Genomic DNA, 21639 nt, shown 5'->3' on the forward strand with positions numbered 1-21639 from the left:
GGTCCACTTTAAGTAAAAGTATTATCAGCAAAATGTACTTACAAATATAAAAAGTAATCATTGTGCAGTAAAATGGCCTAATGCGTGTATATCATATTAATATATGTGACATTTCTAGATAATATTTTTTACAAACAAAGTTCTGATTGACTTTTTGTAAAATATTTAAATAATTTGACTCTTTTGTGACTTAAAGAGTTAGTCCACTAGGTTAATGTTGAGAGATGCATTTGTTAAAAGTAGCTAAAGCTGTTTAATAAATGTAGTGGAGTAAAGTTATATTATTTCCCTTTTAAATGTAGTGGAGTAGAGTATTACATTACATTACATTGCATTTAGCTGACGCTTTTATCCAAAGCGACTTACAATAAGTGCATTCGACCAAGAAGATACAAACTAGAAGAAACCAGAATCATATAAGTACATCAGGTTTCATAGAGCCAAAACATTTCAAGTGCTACTCAACTGGCTTTAGTATATGTATATATATATAGTATATGTATATATATATAGTATATGTTAGTATATAAGTGCTTTGTTAGTAATTCTTTGTTAGTAATTCTATCACTCGAAGTGGAGTCGAAAGAGATGAGTATAGAGTAGAATAAAATAGAAATACTCGAGTAAGTAAAATTGTACTTATACAGTACTTGTGTAAATGTAATTCCACCTCTGCTTACTTTCATTATGGTTAAGTTAGATTGATAACTAACTCGTTTTTACTTTTTGTTCCCAACAACTGATTGCTGTGTCTAAACTGGAAGAGCCATATTTATGTAGTGGATACTAAAATATGATATCCTTGGATTTATTTTTAGACTGGGTGAACTATCCAGTATTACCGTCCATGAGTAAGCCACATCATGCTGCATTCATAATGACACCACTCTCCAGTTCTGCTGACGGCAGAGAAGCCATGATTGGATGGATGTTGTAAAATGTCACAGGCAGGTTAACCCCCCCCCCCCCTCATCATCCATCAAGTGTTCATCCTCCAGTGCATGGATCAATAGGTGAGGAGTGGAAGCATATGTGTCTCTGTGGTAAAGATGTCCTTTTCTCTTTTTCACAAGCAATGTAGAACCTCTCTGTTTGGTGTTTTTCATGGAGGTTGGCATTGTGGCTCAGTTTGTGGATGGCATCTTTCTGTGAAGTCAAATAAGCTATTTTTCCTTTTAGTAACTGTCTCCATAGGCGTCATTTACACTGGGGACGCTCGGAACATGTCCCCACTGTTGGGGAAATATTTTCTCTCTGAACTAGCTAAATACATGGGTCTGGGGTAGAGTTCTTCAGAATTGACGTGGCAACTCTACCGTGAAGTCAGAACCTCTGACTCTTTGACTTGTTTTGTGAATTCTCCGGCCGAAGCTCCAAATAAACCATCAGTGTTTGCCATCAAAGCTCCAGCTCTCCCCGTGTCTCCTTTGAGTCTGTGACTCCTCCAGCATTGCTACACAGAAGTTTCCCCCACACCCACCTCTTTTGGAAATGGACAATTTTGTCCCCACCACTTTTATAAATCTTCGGAAAATGCCGTGCACAAATAATTGTACACTTTGGGAAAGGTTTATTTGCACAAGAGAACATGTAAAATCTGGAGGACTGTTCACACTTTCTGGGTGTATTTCTGGTAACCCCTGTGGTGCAGTTTGGACCTGCGACACGTTTAATATTAGTAATAATTGAGTAGAGAATAAAATAGCAATTGTTGCTCCCGCTTTGCAGCAGCATAGCGTAGCAATCTCACTTTTGAGATTTAAAAAACACCACTGCATTAACCGCCCCCTGTAAAAAATACATACATATACTGTTTACATACAATACATACATACTGTATGCTTACAATACTTTTTTTGACAAGTTTGAGAAACCGGCTCGAGATCGCTAGAATTTGAAAATACACAACCGGAGAAAATCTGCCACTTCCTTACAGAGCCCCTCCTCCAACACACACGAATGCGCACATGACCAATGAGGGCACGAGATAAGTTTGTGCGCAGATGGAAGGCTGACAGGCAGGTAGGCCATCCAGTTATTTTAGCCGGGCCGGCTAAAATGATTGGTCGTACTTTTTACAGTATTACGGCTTCCACAGATGACTTTTTTTTATGGATTTTTTGTCAAAGCACTTAAGATATTCATTGCTATCGGGATGTTCAGAGCATTCCATGGAATATAACAAAAAGTGTATCTCGAGCCGGTTTTTCAAACTTACCTACCCCACCTTTAAGTTACTGATAAATCGTTTTAAAGGTAATAATTGTAAGATATTACATTTATAAAGTAACCCTCCCAACCCTACATATAGACGTTGTACATCAGCAGAAATGTCTCTCGATGGACTCACCCTAAGACGATGAGCTCGCCGTACTTGACGGGCTCCTTGTCCTCGGGGAAGACTCCGTCGTGGGGGGTGGAGCTGGAGCCCAGGGGGGGCGAGGGCTGGCTCTTGTTGCAGGATGGGCGCAGCTCCAGAGATGGGGGGGGACACAGCGCCTCTGAGCTACCCTCCAAAACCATGCCCACCGGCCACAACTGGGGCTCGCTGCTGGGGGGGGAGGATGGGGTCCAGAGAGAGAGAGAGAGAGAGAGAGAGAGAGAGAAAGAGAGAGAAAGAGAGAGAGAGGGTTAGAACACTTGATTTGCTGATGAGAGTCAGAATAGGGATAAATCTGCCCATTATCCCGCTTATTACACGGCCACATACTAAATAAACGAACGACTTGACTCCAAATATTAATTGAAAATGATTTTATCTACTTAAATATTATTGTATTGCTTCTGCTAAGAAGAAACACTTTGTTCGCACCAACGGCTGGAACTGCAACAACAACAACAACAACAACAACGTTACTTAAAATGAGGGCAGCACTGATCGAGGTGTTCTGTAACTGTCTAATCAGTTCACAGTTTCTGTTCCACTAACAGTAAGTCTTTACTTCCTGTCTGCCTTCTTCTGTGGATTTATCTGACATCCAACGCTCCGTCTTTTTGCCTCTTTCCTTCTCTCCCTTGATCCTCCTTAGCATCAGTCATTGTTTTGCTTAGCAGCAGTGTCTTATCGAGTATTAGCAACCTCTGAAATATCCAAATTGACCAATCAGAATAGAGTATTTGATTAAGCCGTGCAATAACTTGTAATAAAACACTGGATTATATCTCAAATAATTTTTGGTATGTGGTCATTATCATCGATCATGTGACCAGAGAGCTTTAGGCATCATCCACATTTTCGACTTTTTAGGCATCTTTATCACCTGAGAGAGATACATTAATAGAAGCATGTGAACAGCAAAGATGTAACACTTTTATTTGCCAATTGGAAGCAATGGTGGGGCTCACAGTGTCATGTATCCATTTAAATTCATTACAACTCACAAAGCAACATACAGGATTAAGATGTATTCACAGACAATAACAAGTAGAAGAGCTGTAGGTTACTGAGTTTAGCTGATGGTGCAGTTTCCTTCAAAAAGAGATATTTATAGCCGTGCACAACATCCAGCTACTTGTGGTGAAGAACCGCTGGGTCTGTCCTGGGGGGATTCCTGCTGAAATCAATATCCCTTGCTTTAGTCTTGGCGGCGTTCCACTCCAGCAGGGCATTGTCTCACCACTCTATAAGATCATAGAGGTCGGGGCATGTACCCAAATGCTGATATTGGCCGCAGATATATATAGTTCAATGCAAAGCCATTCATTTCCACCTTTCACTTTGCACCCAAGGCAAAAAACAAAATATTACAAATGTAGTTCAGGAATAATCGATAGAATGTGTGTTATAGGATGGGACAGCCTCAGTCTTTGTGACGTTGGCTCTTCTGGTAATTGTCATCCTCTTTATGCCACTGAAGTGCTTTCAGTTTGCTGAGCCAGGGCCTCAACAGAACAGCCGGTCCGTCTAATATGATTGGATAGGCACAGGCGATCCAGCTTTTTCGATGAAGGCAGATACGTTCATCTATGAACCCTGTTATTACTTTATGATGCATCTGTTGTGCCGTTTTATCCGTGGTGATGACTTACACTTTGTGACTTCTAGAGAGTTATACGGAGAGGAGTGCTGTGTCCCCTTCACACGCTCTTACATTTAACAACCAGATAACCATCAACTGACAAACTGTCGTATTAACAGAGAGGTGAGGGGGTTTGTGATAACTTACTTTCATTTCTACTATAGTTTTATTACGGTGGCATTTCATAGTAGTCCTGTCAAATCACACTAAGGGCTTGTCACTTAAACATCTTTGACTCAAAATTGAATGTTCTGATAAAGGAAATCCATAACACACCAGAAGAATGTCTGTGACAAGCATTTAATAAACTGGCAAGGGATAGTAGGGAATATGAATATTACCCTTAAAGAGTAGGATCATTTCACCACACACAGTATGAGTCACTATGTGGATATTTTGATGTTATTTCTTTATACAAGTCAAACAAAGCTAAATCCCTGTCTCTACACACAGGTTCTAAGCCCGTTCTTAATGCTCAAGCCTATTATTAATCAAAAGTGGGCGAAAACACCTACACAGTGGAAAGCGAGTGTTGCAAAAGCATGAGAAAAGCCCTACAAGCATTGTTCTCCCTTTGAGCAGATTAGATAATCAAACTGGGAATGACGATATCGAAAATACGATGCCATGTTTGGACTCTTCCTTTCCTGCTTGATTTGTCTGTATTAGCCCTTTCAGATCATCATACACACAAAACAAACCCATGTACTCCACTCTGCCAGTGAGTGAGTGTGTGGTCGTTATTAGACGTGATTGGATTTTGGCCTTCTGATTGGGCCCCGAGGAGGAGAATACCTCCTCATAATCAGATGAAGGATGGCAGAAAGCAGATTCAGGCAGCCAGTGGCCATTTCATTACCCGCCCTCTCTGTGGCCCTGGATATTGAGCGGTGAGAGCAGAGCTGGACACATGGGAGGCTGGGTGGACACAAGCAAATGAGAGGAGAGGGAAAACAATAAAGCCTGAGGAGAAATAGAAAGAGATAAGAAATTGAAAAAGGGGCTTCCTCTGGGTGGCAGTATTGATTGTAGGGAACTTCAAGGGCGCTGAAAAAAGACTTGTATATGTATTTAAACATGTATATGTATTTATCTATATGTATATAAATGATATATCCTAAAAATCGAAAAGTCATATTCATCTTCCCAAAATCATTGCAATTTGATGATTTGGGAAACTCACACAGGAGTCACTGTTTCAACTTTTTCCTCCTAATGCTAATTCTCGTTCGGATACAAGGTCAATATTGGCTGAGCCCCCAGGCGTCAAACGGTGAAGTACATGTTTTGTTACCAAACCGTTAAACTACAACTTCCATGTCAGTCACATGATGCCATTGGGCACAGAAGTACTTTGTTCCATGGACTAACATTGGGAAACCATTACATGAAGGTGGCTCTCTTTTAACCTGTCTTAATTGCCATGGCAACTTGTGCTGCAGAGATAGCCTGCTCCGGACCAAGTGATATATAGACTTAATAGTTAATCTATGAGAGGTAAATATTCTTGGCTGAGGGAATGAGTTATGAATGTTAACTTGTGACGTTACATGTATACCACCAAACAAAGCCGTGCAGTTACAGCAGCACATACTGTACAACGTGGCAAACTATCAGTTATGCATAACACCAAACAAGATATTAGTCTTCTGTATGAAGTTTTGGCCTTCTGATTGGGCCCCAGATGGAATGCGGTACCATCATTTCAGGTCCGTTTAACACTTTGTATTGCAGCTAATACAAAGGCAATTAGAAATTGATTAGTCTATTAGTATGAATCACAGATAAAAAACAATGAATACATTTCCTTTCATTTGACCAAAAATGTATCCCATGTCCTAACGTATACAGTGTCCGACCTAAATGCAATTTTAAATATCTATGGTTATATCTATGCAGCAACTAGTTTAAATCTTAAAGGTCCCCTATTATACTATTTTTCAACAATATAGTACAGGTCTCAGATATATATAAAACCTGTCTCTGACGTGTTGCTGGCTGAAATACCAAACAGATCATTGCAGCATCCCATAAACCCCTCTGTTTCAGCCTATTAAAAAAGTGCTGATTCTGTGTCTGTAGCTTTAAATGCTAATGAGCTGCTGCTGGCCACGCCCCTCTGAGAGATGATTGGTTAAAAAAACACAATGGTGCTCTAGGCAGAGATTCAGGTGATAAGGCAGTTGTCAAATTAGAAATAAACGGGAGGATTTTTTTTAAATATCCTTATCAAATGGAAATAGGTGGCGATCGATCACTTTCATGCTCTTAATGAGTCAAATGACGCATCAAGCGGCCCCTTTTATTTTAGCGCAAGTTCACAAAGACAATTGAAATCCAGGTTTGCGGTACCCGTTATCTATGATAAGGAGTTTTAGTTTTATCGATCCAGCTAAGTCAAAGAAACCCTGGCTCTGTTGAACTCGCTTCGTAGTATAACAACCAGGAGGGGGATTTGAGACAAATAACAACAACACTATGAAGTAGCTGTTACACAGCATATTGTGTTCAGGTATAGAACAAACAGCCCTGAAAATGTCTTTGGTCATAGGTCATAGTCCAACGGTCAATGTTTGACGATGGTTTTGAATATTATTTTATTTTGTCAGTTTAAAAAAAGCAGATTAACCTCCTGTCTGATTTTCTGAGAGCTAAATCAGAATTCACTGCAAATATGTCCCCTCTTCATTTCCCCAGTCTTTTCACTGTAAATGATCTAACTGAGCAGAATTACCATAAGGAACATCTATAAAAGCAAAAGAGGCATGACTGCCATGGGTGGATGAGTGGATGTGGACGAGAAGGAGGAGGATGAGTGAGGTGGGAGGAGGAGGAGGAGGAGGAGTGGGTTTGAAGGGCAAGGAGAGGTGAAGGAAAGAAATGAAAAGGAGGGGCAGATTTGTGATGCTGCTGGTATCCTGGAGAAAAGAAATACACACGCACTAAAGCTTGAACGATGTGTGTGGATGATGAAGAGAGGAGGGAAATGAGGAAGAGGTGTGCGAGGCGGTGTATGTGGTAGGAGCGCATGCGTGGAAGAGTCGGGCTTTGGCAGGGTGATGGATTGCCTGTTCTGTGCCACGCATTTTCTAATCAACCCACAGCCACATCCTGGGGGTGGAGAGAGAGAGAGAGGGAGGGAGGGGTGAAACAAAGAAAAAGCTGTCTGACAAAGGAAGACAAAGGAAGGAGAGAATAATAAAGAGACATAGATAAAGGGAATGCAGTCCATATGAGCAGAGTGGCTGGAGGGTCTGTGGTAGGAACGGCTGCTGATGGTGCTGAGGCTGAACACACTCACACACACACACAGTGTTAAACAACACAGCACACTGCAAACCACGCACTGCCAGAAAATGCAACATAACACACAGTATCACTGCATTCAAAGATAGTACCAGACTATACAGGGTTGTGTATTCACTTCTATACAGGGTAATGTAACACAACCCTGCACACACACGACACATCACTCTGTCTTATACCAAAAGCTATATAGTAATTTAAGATAACAATAAATAATGTATTCCTTAAATATGGTCATAAATAGCACACTTATGCTAACAGCATGGCGCTAAAGGCTAAATGTCTGTCAGTTTGTTGTTCCGTTGTTTTGGTTCAGACTAAAGCATACACATATCTATTGGATACATTGTTACATACACTATGTATTTACTGTTAAAAGTGGTGGATTATGTCCAAGTACTTGCAAAAGGGAGTACATCCCTAACAGAATAAGCTGTTTAGTGCAATCATTACCATGCTAACATGCTAACGTAGCTTCCTCAAAGCGCCACCATGGCTGTAGACTGTTAGCTGTAGGCTATAGGAGTGATTTGTGTTTGTAATCAGAGCGCTGGTGGGACGAAGCAGCGTTCTGATCACAGTAAATACAGCGCTAGCAAAGCAACAGTGGGCCTTGAGAGCTATAATGCCACACGTAGCAATTCAAAAATAACTAATTAACATAAGGGGGGTCGACCAACACTCTAAGAATTTAGTTCTGGGTTTTACTGATGTTAAACGTGATTAATGTGAGTGATTACATAAATTACTGCACAGTTTTCTGACAACGTTAACTAGCTAACTAACTTAATTTAACTTACTGACTAAAGCAATGTTTCTCAAGGAATGAGAAAAGTGGTTAGTTCAAGTCAGTAATAATACAGTCTGAGGTAATAACAGAAGGACAGTGGAGCGTATGTTTTTGAAACTTTTAGGGGCCTTGTCACAGAACAAGTGAAGTAAAGATAACGTTGTCGGTAGCTTACAGGTTATCAACTGAGCTTTTGTCTTCAGTGTTATGCTTTTTCCTTAGTTTACAGCCAGCAAACATAAGCCTTGTTTTTTGTAGCAACAGCATGTAGCCGTTTTCAGTAAGAAAGCTCTGATAAATCCACTGTACACTACGTGCTCAGCACCAAATAGTACCCAGGGACAGATAAAGACTAGGTACTGAACAAAGTGAAGCATTTAGCAGCTAAAGAAACAGATATGTGTCTCAGTAGGTGGTGGAGACCAAACCAAAGCTAAAAGGAGAGTCAGTATTGGTCTTTCATTCATCAGGTGGACACAAACAGGATGTTTTACTCTGTAACTGATGGATGTGGATATAGGAAGGTGTTTGCTAACACTTTCACCATAGCTTTAGTAGTTTTCCTTATTGGCTAGCTTCAGTTTACTAGCTTCTGAAATACAGTACACTCCGTAACTATCCGATACCTTTTATTTAGCGTAAGGATTCATTCATAAGGATGTCAATTCCACATTTTCTTTGTGGGACAACCATTTATGTATGTACTATAGTATACCATATATGTACAGTATATAGTACATGCTAAGTGTGTAAATTATTATGTTATCATAGGTTTTGATATTTCAGCATAACACTCCCTCCTCCATACTGTTTTTGTTTGAACATTTGTTGTCCTCTTTTCTTTTTCTGGCCTCCCTCTCCTTCCCCCCCAGCATTCACTCTCTCTAACCACCCACTGCAGGGGAAGGGCGAGAGTGTTTGGAGTGTGTAGGAGAGAAAGAAGGATGAAAAAGAGAAAGAAAGGAAGAGTCAAATGTGTCTCTTCCAGTAACAAATGAACAGGGAGCTAAATATACTCCAACTGACAAATGAACTCTGCAGTGAATTATGGCCTCATGACAAAACTCATCACACCATTACTCCTATTCAACCTGTTTAAATAAAGATTTCATGTATTCTTAGTTACTGGAAATGAGACAGTGCTCTTGGATGGTATAAAGAGAGGGTTTATTGTCTGATTAAATATAAGTAAAAGGTAGCAATAAGGAAAGATGTATTTTTGTATATACTGTATACATATAATAATGTGAAACATCAGTAATACAGAGTTGTGTTGTGTATGTTTTCATATTTTAATCATGACGGAGGCAGAGAGCATGTCTGATTCACATTATGTAACACTTTATACTTTACAAATCCTAAAAGCCAGTGTTATGAACGGTTCTGTTACCCTCCCCCACTTCTAAATCCAGCCTCCATCCTTCCAACTCTTTCACTTTCTCTTTCTGCTTGGATTTGGTTCCATTCAATTTTTGGTTGTTGTTTTCTTTAATTCAACACTTTAAAGGGTTTAACTAAGGTTTATCATTTGGTACTAATTCAACTCTGTTTCGGACCTCTGAATAACCCACAATATCATTCGATTATTGGAAATTCAAGGGCTGGTGTCGACCAATCAGAACTTACTTGGCTGGATAAAATGTGTTTTTCCACCTAGCTATGACAAATGATGCAAAGAAATTGCATAATTTGAGGGAGATAATGTGGCTGTGCCGATAGGGGACTTGTCTCTATACATTTACTGTATGACATAGAAGCAGACCTCCATGAAAAATACTGTATGTAGCTAAATCCAAAATGTATCTCCCTTCAATAAAGTTTAATGGACATCAGGTCAGTACTTTTTTGGTAATCCTGGAGACAAACAAACCAATAAACACATGAATATACAACTCTCTCTAAAGTCCTGCTCACAGCTCTGCAAATCTGTATAAAGGCACAGTAGCACTTTGATCAAAATGCTAACGTCAGCATGCTAAAATGCTCAAAAAACTGTAAGCTAAATTTGGTACAATCCCAACATTGGCTAATTTGCACATACACCAATAAGTCTGTTGTTATTTGTTTTGAAGGTATTTGGTCATAAAGTAATAGACAAAAGGGAAATAGTTTCAATTGTGAGAGTTCAAGAATCTACGTAACGTTAGCCAGTTGATTTGAATTGAATTATTGAATTGTACGCACAATGTAGTCACTCTTGAGTGTTTTGTATGAAATGGGAAAATGTGTGTGTGTGAGGCTGCTCCTATACTGTGATAGAGTGTGTGTCCTGCAGCTCTGTCTGCTCCTAAATAGTCCTGCTGTCTAGGATGCAGTAAGGCGATAACATTTTTTATTTTATTTAAAATGAGAGAAAGAGCAAGAAAGCTGGAGAATGGGTTATTGCTCCTGCAAAGAGACAGAGAGGACGCACCTGTAGCACTCATCAGGGTTATTTGAATTTCAAGAAGTCACATGACCAAGTGAGTGGGGATGATAGAGAAAGGGAATGTTTAAGACTCTCACCTCTCTTCCCTCCCCTCATCATTAAACACTCTTCGCTGCAATTCAGAAAGCAGTCAAATAGAGATGCAAACAGCTGACAGACGTATAGCAGCCACAGCCCTCTCTGAAGGTCACCAGGTTTTACGCTGATATCTAATATCTATAGAGGGACAATCCGTTTGCTCAATTTAAATGATACGGATGACTCAACAATTATTTGAGTTAAAACTTTAAAGGGGCCCTATTCTGCTCATTTTCAGGTTCATATCAGTATGTAGTGTCTCTACTGTGACATGTCTCCATGTGTGACATGAACACAGCTTCCAGTTTGTGTTCGGGCGGCAGACAGCCTATCCGTTTTTAAGAGTACGCTTAAGACCTTCCTTTTTGATAAAGCTTATAGTTGATCAAATAATCTAATAAGAGTGCATTGACGTAGACACGTTGTGCCTCTTCACCTATACATTTTAGTTCTTACTCTTTTCCCTCACTGATGGTATAGATGTAATTTGGTTGTGTGTGTAGACGGTGGAAGCAGGGAGAGGCATATACGTGCCTTGATCCCTGCAGAGTCGACGCACAACTGTTGATTGGTGTCAGTGCCAAAAAACTTTTTAGGAGCAATGCGCTCATGGTATAGATGTGGGGCATACATCTTATTCCTACTCTTTTCCCTCACCCTATCCTAAGGGAGTGCATGTACATAGACACGTTGTGCCTCTCCACCTCTGTTCCTTACTTCTTACTTGCTACCCCTTTCCCTCAACCTATCCTAAGGGAGTGCATGTACGTAGACACGTTAGTTTAGCTGCTATAGGCTTAGACTGTCGGGGGACACCTTACTTCCTCCTTCTGTCTGTCTGTACCTGTGTACTCTCATGTTTCCAATAACCCAGCTTCCCCCAAATTTCTTTTTGGTGTCTATATCTACGCCGGGATCCTGAGTCGAGGCTGATCCTGTTGCTGTGGTCCTGAGTCCTGGATCCTCTGTCCTGAGTTCTGGGTTCGAGTCGTGGCTGAACCTGTCTCTGCGGTCCTGCCTGACTCTCATCATACTACTTCCCTGATGGCTCCCACAGGATTGTTGACATCCTCGTGGATTCATCTTCTTATTATAGTCACATGCATTTCCAAAAGGGAAATATTAGACTTTAAGTACTTTGTCAGGCTTAATATTTATCTGTTGATACCCCGAATGCTTTTTTCTTATTCAAAAGAAGACCTTAACTTAAAGTATTCTTTAATGTTTAAATAAAGCCTAATTAGTTTGTCTGTTTTGCACATCCTCCTATTAATATCTTTGGACATCCTGCACTAAACTGTTTTATTGTAGAGATCACATACAGTATCTTCTTGATATGTTCTATTCTATATTTCTATCATTGACCTTCTAATATTTTTATGTTTTCATCAAATATAACATATTCAACAACAAAAAATGCAATAACGTGCTTTAACCACTAGGCGGTTAAAGCACTCAGGTTTACAGTGTTAACACAATAAAATATACTGCTGTTTCCAGTTTAGTTTATGATGGATGTATTTTGTTATCCACACATATATTGTTTTGATATTTGTGACACCAAACCGACAGAAAAGATGGTCTTAACATGACCCAGTGGTCTAGTTACTACATTATTAAACATAATATTAAAATGAACTCTTATTTTTAAAATACAGCTTCCTGTGTTCGAATGAGCTGCTCCGACCCTCGGTCCTGACTGACTCCAAAAGTCCGACATTATACAATCAAACAAATAAATAAACACAAGGATACTTGTGTCTTATTGTTGAGTAAATAACAGTGTGTGGTTTAGAAAAGAATACAAAATTAGAAGGAAAAAACAATGAAACAATACAGATTTCAGTATTCTGAGTCCCTACTCTCCCCATAACTGACGGCAACAAAAGTCCGACATTATACAATTAAAATAAAGAGGTAAAAACAATAAGTGTGGCTTGATATTGAGTTAGAAAAAGGTTGATAAACGCTGTGAGAATGGGTTGGCGGAGAGCATTTCTCCGCGATCTATTACCAACGTTCAGGGAGCTCTATGCAAGTCAATGGGACTCCCTGATAGTTGAAAATCGACGCTAAAGGGGCCCCCACTGCGTTTGATAGTGACGCCAAGGGATCCTGACATAACGTCACTATAGTACGAGTTGGGAGTAAGAATGTGTTGATATTGATCATTTAATGACAAGTCTCTAAATGTGGCTAAGAGTTCAGCTGCTAAGTAGCTAGCTTTGAGAGATCTCTCTTTGTGGTTTTTCTCATATCAGTGACCCGTTTCTCAGTTTGATTACTCAGGCATACAAAATAGGATGTTTTTGTTTGTAAGTGACGGATGTTTCGTTTGGAGATGACGTTTAAGCTTGCTCAGGACCATGGCACCTTCGGATTTTATTTGCAGCAACTAAATCATATTGTTGTACCAATTAAGTGAAATGTTAAAATGTCCCACGCCACACCTGACCATCTCTCACAGCACCGTGGTTGAAAATCACTGCTCTAGCATACCATCACCTTAATCAGCCTCTTTCCGGTGCCACAAGCTGTCTATCACAAATCTAAAAACAAGTGGCTCTGATGCAATGGAAACATTAGTAGAGCCCTTTGGGAAACTGATGACGGTTTCATCTTGCAGTATAAGTATCGTAACATCAACTGACCCTTAAATGATCCCGTTTTTTAACTAGCTGAACTTGTTTCTTTTTAATTCCACAGGAATTTTACATAAATGCTTACTGCAGAGAAATGCATATGGTATGTTTGAAATCGTGACATATCTATAATCTAGTTATAGGAATGATTAAACCTCTGTTTGACTTGCATATACATAGAGCTCTGTGGATATGAGGAATTAGACAATCCTTAATGGAGCCGTCTCACTCTCAACAAACACGATTAGAAGAACCTCACCAGAGAATTGGCTTTAGATTAAAATGGGTTTAAACTAGGGCTGTCAGTCGATTCAAATATTTAATCGCGATTAATCGCATGATGTCCATAGTTAATCGCGATTCATCGCAAATTAATCGCACATTTTGTATGTTCTAAATGTACCTTAGAGGAATATTTCACATTTGCATATGCTTTATGCAAATGTTTCTTTATTATCATTGGAACAATGACAAATATTCTCCTGAATATTTTCAATACAACAACCTGGAACCTCTCTCTCTCTCTTATGGCGCATTTCCACTGCAGGGCCTCGCGCGGCTTAGTACGGTATAGTTAGGCCTTGGTAGGCCAGGCTCACTTTATGCTGCGTTTCCATTACAGTTTAGGAACTGGGGTAGTAACTATAGTAACGCAGTGTAGGCGGAGCCGTGGCGTCATCTTCAATGCGAAACACAAAACCAACATCAGCCGTTAGCTGTTAGCCCTCAGAGCTCACAGCTCCTCATATCTGTTCAGAAACTAGACAAAAGTTAAACAAGTACAAACCACAGACTGCCTGTGTCATGGTGAGTACAGTCGCTGGTTTATTTATGTCTGTAGGCCGTTGTTGTGAGTGTGGACGGTCGGAGCATATACTGCGTTAGCTTAGCCGATCTCCATTCAGACAACACGCATTTTAAAAGGTTCTTCGCCTGCCGTCTGTCTGCAGACTTGTCAAAGCATTAATTCATGGTTTTTACTAACCGGTATCAGTATGTTGTTACTTCGGCATCATTTTGAAATGTGTATTACAATTAAATCACGGTCAAATATGTTCATTTTGTTGTAGTTGCCAGCGATTCTCTCACTAGTTTAGCATACTCAGCCTGGTTGTTGGCCCGGAAAGAACCTCGATTTTGGAGAGCCAGAAAAACTGTGAAAAAGTACCCGCTAGCCGGAACTACGCCAAGTGGAAACGCAACCAAAAACGGGCCGGCACGGCACGGCACGCTTAAACCACGCTGTAGTGGAAATGCGCCATTACACTCTCTCCCAACCCTGTCTACTTCTCTGCACTGAGCCAGTTGCTCAAACAGACAAGCCTGTTTACAGATGTCGGCGAAATGCCGCTCCTCTATTTCATAACAGTCAAAGCATGAGACTGAAGTTCCCACCTAGGGTCAAAATAATGCGCTGTGATGTGCAGTCGACACGTTGGATGCGATCCGAATTATCTCACACAGTCCCTCGTCCTCCACAATGTTAATTGTCCTGCAAGCTGTAGCCACCGCCACCCATTTAGCTATCGCTCTTGAAAGCTTGCTGCTCGTAGACGCCGTGTCCAGGCGTCTCCCAGGCAAACTTTCAAGCATGGTCTGCCGCAAGCGAGCGGCAGGAGCGGGGCTGTCAGCATCAGCTGTGTGCTTGGCTTGCTGTTTAAAACACCTTTTTTTGGATCCATATCTCTCGCTAGAATCTCCCACCATCCAACTAACAACAACAACAACGTCAAGCCTTTGGGCTCTGAAACTACGGGGCGGGCCGAGGACAAATACACATGCGTTAATCGCATGTTAAAATAATTAGTGGCGTTAACTTGACAGCCCTAGTTTAAACTGAACTCAATGAACCATGTCAGAAGAGTTTACTAGCAAACTATTTTTATGTAATTTAAAATCTCCCCTTCTTGTTTTTCAGGGTCACCTCCTCTCAGTGTGATCCCTCGGGCTACGTAGGAGCTTCACAGGTGGGCTGCTGCTGTGTTAGCTAATCTCTCAGTCACACACAAACAGACACGCCTACACACACATTTCTTGTTTGAAGTGATCTTGTGGGTTTGGACACTGTGATTATGATATATTTGTCTAACAAACATTCATATATTTCCATGCCGGGCAGTTAGTTATTTTGTATGTAGGCTACATGTATGTAGGCTACATGTCTTAAGCTAGTTATTCACAGCGGTCATACAGTACGCTTGTAGCTCGAGTTTTTTTTTTTTTTTTTATATATATATTTTATAAAAGACATTTGGTACATTGACAGGGACCACAGTTCAAAGTTACTAGTAACCATTTAGTCTCTACTATTGTGCATCAATTAACAAGCCATACATGGTTAATTTTCACTTGAAGGCATACAGTATTTAAGCCACCTTCATAACTCAAACAGACCAGATAGCCAAAATATAAGGGAGTAGTGTACCGACTAACAGAACTAAACAAGATAATAATAGCAATAATAATAATAAAATCAAAATAATAATACTAAAACAATACAAAGACAAAAAATGTACATAAATACATAATAAAGAGGAAGGGGGGGGGGGGTGTCCATCAATCAGTAGCCAAAAATGCGAGAGATTGGAAGAAGGTTAAGAAGGGTTGCCACTTAGTGTAAAACATAGAGGTTCCGCCTCTTAATGAATACTTAATTTTCTCCAATTTTAGAAAAGACATGACATCGCTGCGCCACTTCGAGTTTTTCTTTTAATCAAACTGCATCCTATTGCTTTTTTTGAGTTTTTTCTTGTTCAAGACCTTCTAAAAAGAGCTTTCTTTCAATGATACTGTTAATAAGATTGACACTGGGTCTATTCTGCTGTTGCTTATACTACGAGTAGTGTTCGTTTATTTATCAGCAGCTATAGTTATTAACGGCTACAAGTTCTAGCACCACTGTCACTTTCACTGATTTTTATGGTACTAAAGTAATACCACAATAAACTATTGCTAACTAACTACTTCTACTTTGATGTTACTGTTAACACTATTTATTACACAGCTTAGTTGAATACTCGACTCCGATTGGTCAACTTGGACATTTCAAAGGTTGTTAATACCGCTGCTAAGCAAAATAATGACCGTTGCTAAGGAGGAATAAGGCAGAGAAAGAGGTTAAAAGACAGAGCACTGCACGTCAGAGAAATCAGCAGAAGTACGTTTTAAATTATCCCTTATGTATTGCTGAAACTCCTTAATATTGCCACTATGTCCTTTACTATAAAATAGATAGTTGTTGCTGAGGATATAAAGAAGATTGCGAGCTAGCAATCTATGGAATAAAAAAATGTAGGATTTAAAAAATCAAACATATCCATTACAGATGTTTTGTAAGGAAAGGATGCATTCAATGTGCTTATTGGACCTCAAGCTGTGTCGGTACTTTCAGTTAAACAGCAATATCTATCTATCTAAAGGTCACTACAGCTAACATTAGCCACCCTAGGCTACAATTAAACATAGGTGTGGTTTATTGTGAAATAATACAACTCTACTTTATAAAGGGATGATTTGTCATTCTTTCAAAATGTACAAAGGCTCTTCAATCCAGCATTTGTAATAAGTGTTATTTTAGGCTCAAACATTAAAATTGGACAACTCTACTGCTTAAATTCGGGGGTCCAAATCCAACATGTGTTACACCGATTAACTGAAACGTTGATTTTAATTAAATGCATCATAATCATAATTGTATAAGGTTAGTTGAAGGCAAACATATTAGATTCAACATGATATTAGTGTAATCTGTTGACATAATATTGAATTAAAGTCATAGTTTCAGTGTATTAAACGTGTTATTTTAGGCCCAAACATTAACATTAGACAACTCTACTGCTTATTTTTTTTAAGTAAATATAATTTTCTCCAAACTTGTCAGAATAAATCTCTTCAGGTTAACAGCTGCCTTTAGACATACATCCACATAGCTCATCTCTGCATTAATTATGAATTAATAACGTGCATCATATCCATTAATTCAGAGGCAAATGACACCGTACCGTCTGCTTTTATAAATGGGCATTATGCAACTCTTCTCACAGAAACAGCATCATATCCAAAGATCTATGTAAGCCAATGTGTCTACAACCCTCTCCCTATACATATGAGTCATTACTCAGCAAACTATTATATTGTTGATTCATGAATACCATCAACTACTTTTGGTGTCGTGAGCCATTTGGAGCTAATTTCCCCTGACCATCCCACCAAATCCTTTAAGCATCATAGAAGCATCCAGAAGCAGCCTGGACATATTGCATTAAAGTGTTAATGCGACAGAAAACTAGATTCCTATTCCAGATTATTCAATCATGGCCTCTTTTATTATTGCTGTGTGTGCGGATTGCAGCGGATTGCAGGGCCATGCTGTGGATGGACTTCTTCTACTCTATTAACACATGATGATGTAGTAATCTGATCATATTGGGCCATAACAGGCTGCAATGGGAAAAGGAGAAATCAGGATCCACGCAACATCTGTAATATTTCCTCCTCTTTCTCACAAAGTGCTATTGTGTTTTTAAAGGCTGGGCTTGTACACAGGGGATTCCGCAGACAACACACGCTACATATAGACGCACACACACCCTCCTTACGCACATTTGCCTGTCATACACACACACAGCTGCAGTGATGTAAATAATCAAAACGCCTCTAGTAACAGCAGAATCAGGTAGAAAAATCTATCTATTTTCGAATCAATTACACAAGTTTGACATCATTTACCAATTAATTGACCTAATACAGATTAAGAAAGTCAACATAAGGTGACTTTACCCTCCATCATTTCCCTATAAAGAGCAGTATAGCAGACCCCAGGCCAGCTGGCGTCTCCTTCCATCTGCCCCTGTGAGGATGGAGCTCCTGTAATAAAGACAGGTGATGCACGAAATTTCATAAACAGGCCCGTACCCGCTGATGTTTGCCGATGGAGGTCCGGGACCGACTCGGGTCTGTGTGTAATCCCTCCTCTGGGTGTGTGTGTGCGGGCTCTGTCAGTCCCCGTAAGGCCTGGGGAGTGTGAAGACGGAGAATAGCAGAGAAGAAGAAGAAGAAGGTGAAGAAGAAGAAGAGGAAGAAGGAGCAGCGCAGATCAGCAGCGGCAGCATCGTTCAGATACACCGACACTGAGACGCGTTCACTGCTGTCGGATATTACGGCAGCCGGATGGCACGCCTACGCCTCCCTCGCTCTCTCTCCCTCTCTCTATCTCTCTCTCTCTCTCTGTCCTCCTCGCTCTCTCTCTCCCTCTCTCTCCTCTATGGCTCGAGAAATAAATCTTGCCACACGAATATTGTGTTGCCTTTACGTGGTCCTGGTAAATTCGGGGTTCCAAATCCAAATGTACAGTGGTGTAAAGTAACTAGGCTAAGTACAGTGTACTTAAGTATGATTTTGAGTTACTAGTACTTTACTTGAGTAATTTAATATTATGCTACTTTGTACTTCTACCCCACTACAATTCAGAGATAAAGGGTGTACTTTTACTCCACTACATGTATTTAATACTTTAGTTACTTTACACATTTGGATGAATGATGTGAAATATAATCTTATATATATAAATCAGACTTTAGTTCCACCTGGAGTAAATTCACAAGCTACCCTGCAGTATACAAAGTCATTAAAACTAGCAGCACCTTTACCAGCTTTGATAACACTTTAATGATCAATCATTATAACACATATCATATATATTATTCTGAAATGGAGCAATCTGCACAATGACTACTTTAACTTGTGGTACTTTAAGTATATTTTGATGCTAATACTTGTCTACTTTTACTTGAGTAACATTTTGAATGCAGGACTTTTTATTCCTACAATGTTTTACTTCTACTTTAACTTAAGTATAAGATCTAAGTACTTCTCCCACCTCATCTGAACATTTGTTATTAAATGTGTTATTTTAGACTCAAACATTCAAATTTGACACCTCTACTGCTTCATTTTTTAAGTAAATATCATTTTATCCAAACTTGTCAGAATAAATTAGAGTTAACAGCTGCCTTAAATACAGACATCCACATATATCATCTCTGCATTAATTATGAATTAATAACCTGCATCATATCCATTAATTCTGAGGTAAATGACACCGTACCATCTGCTTTTATAAATGGGCATTACATATGCAACCGGCATGAGCCTGACTCTTATCATCTATCAGTTTCAGGGTTCCAAATCTGGTGCCTTCAAGAACACACGTTACCAGGGCAGCCAGTTTATAATTCACTTTGAGTTCCAAGGCATATTCTCCAGTCCAAATCCACCCTCAACATTTACTTGGCCGGATGATGGGATAACTTTTCTTGACAAAAAGGACCACTTTCTAATAAAACACTCTTTATACATGTTTTATATAACTAATGGTCTGTAGGCTCTAACTTGCATAAGGCCTATCAATGCTAAACGTGGCATTTATAAGCCACAGGAACAACTTTTGGGTTGCCAGGTTAGGGTTTGTGCTTTACCACCTTATCAATGTTAATGATATCGTTTAAGCCTCAGAATATTGAACTCAGGGACCTTAAACCAATGGGAGACCAGATGTTTTGTAGCCATGCTACGATCTAGGGTCCACTACTTTGGTAAACTCTAGAAACATATGTCATATGAATGTAAAATCTGTTGGAAATGGGATATCATTTGTGGTACAAAAATACTTTTTCTTTCTGTTTGTAGCCAGTTTGTGGTCCAAGTAGTATTGTCCAATAACGTTTGAGCAGTCTTTGGTTTAATGCAGGTCAACAGAGCAACAGAGGCAGGACGCATTGGCTCTAATGCAATCCCAGATTATCGCTTTACTGTACGTTGATTTAAAGACGTTGTCTCTCAACTTCAACTCCATCCTAGCGTCTCAAAGTTCTAATAGAAATGTAAACAAGGAGATGTGCTCTGAAAAAAGTTGCTCAGCCTTGACACATGTTGGCTTCACCTGAACAAGTACTGCCCCCCTATTGAATAATTAGCAGTCATTTTGTCAAGACATCATTCTCCCCAGAGGATGAATTCTAACAGTTTTAAGATCAGCTCATTTCATCTGGTCAAAATGTGTCCAATCCTTAACCATATGTAAACTTATTTTCTGTCAAATGCTAATTAGCAAATGGGATGCTATCATGTTAGAACGTATACCTGGCTAGCATCAGCATGTTAGCATTGTTAGTATGTTACCATGCTAATGTTTGCTTCAAAACAAAACACCACAGAGCTGACAGGATGGATTTTCAAATATTTCATAAAAGAATCATTAGAACATTCAAATTGTCCTCTTTAATGATGTACCTCAAGTCAAGTCACAATGAATGTGTCGAGATGTACACATTCATTATTTTGGCGCCATCTGGTGTTAGACAAAGTCACACCAACGGTCTGCCCTTTCAAAGGTTGAACACTGTTTGAAAACATTGTTAGCTGTTATTAATGTATGCATATATAAGGACACTGTAATCATAAAAAAATAACAAAATGAAGTGCTTTCAATTCTACATGTGTTTATAAAAACAGGGTTTACTGGTAAATCATTCTGGTTATTTTAACAATTAACTTATGCACAGTATTACTCTATCTACACTATGTGTAGTATGGTTTATTGCTCCAAAATGTGAGCCTCCAATATGTTTAAGTAAATCGTGTCATTTGTATTTCTTTGTTCATCAGTGTATCCTTCCCATAAGTAGCTCCATATTTCTGTTTTTAATGACTACTGCTTGTTAGTGTGCTAGGGTTAAATATAAATAAATATATATTTTTTTCAAACCATTCCGACAAAAATAAAATGAAAATATTAATGATATTAGACATATTTAAATAAATAGGAAATGAATAACAAAGTGGCTGCAAATGGCCGCATTAAAAATCAAATTGGAGATGTAACGCAATACTTTAAATTGTTCCTAGTCTGAAATGTAGGTAAAACAAAGGGGCCTTCCAATGTTATTAAGATTTTGAGAGTATTGAAGGAAGTCAAGCCAGACAATCTCACTGCTTTCATCTCGACGCGATGTTTACAGTGAGAACAGCTGTGAGGTAGTTGAGTAAAGTTAGAACGATATTGGCAGATTCGGATTTCACGGATCAATAACGCATGAACAAGACGTTGTTCAAACACAAATTACGTCTCCTAAGTACCGTGGTAAGGTTGACAACGAACTACAATCACATGTTGATCAAAAAAAGCCAATATGCGCCGTCCTCCGAGCTGGACACATTAAATTGGTCTCTTTCCGCAGCCGGAGAAGAAACGAGTGCTCAGGGACCGTCTGCAAAGTGCAACTCCGAAAAAAGAGAATACAATAATATTCAATAACTGTACTATTATACAGTATATTTCTACCAAACTCACTAAACACATCAATAGTCTCCTGTTGG

At 39.4% G+C, this 21639-nt stretch overlaps 1 protein-coding gene across 2 annotated transcripts in view; it reads right to left on the reverse strand.

Moving 5' to 3' along the window:
* peli3 (pellino E3 ubiquitin protein ligase family member 3) overlaps positions 1-18393 on the reverse strand; it is a 35770-nt gene extending 17377 nt beyond the window's left edge. The window contains exons 1-2 of one of the 2 annotated variants that reach the window (XM_034130862.1): positions 18178-18393; positions 2351-2548 (exon numbers count right to left, since the gene is read on the reverse strand). In XM_034130862.1, coding sequence (XP_033986753.1) covers positions 2351-2523 — 173 coding nt within the window. In that variant the 5' untranslated portion in view covers positions 2524-2548; positions 18178-18393. Of the gene's footprint in view, positions 1-2350; positions 2552-18177 lie in introns of both variants that reach the window. The other variant, XM_034130861.1, reaches the window with a different exon arrangement.
* Between the last annotated feature and the right edge of the window lie 3246 nt (positions 18394-21639).

The sequence above is a fragment of the Trematomus bernacchii genome, unplaced genomic scaffold (assembly GCF_902827165.1).
Source record: "Trematomus bernacchii unplaced genomic scaffold, fTreBer1.1, whole genome shotgun sequence".
NCBI lineage: Eukaryota > Metazoa > Chordata > Actinopteri > Perciformes > Nototheniidae > Trematomus > Trematomus bernacchii.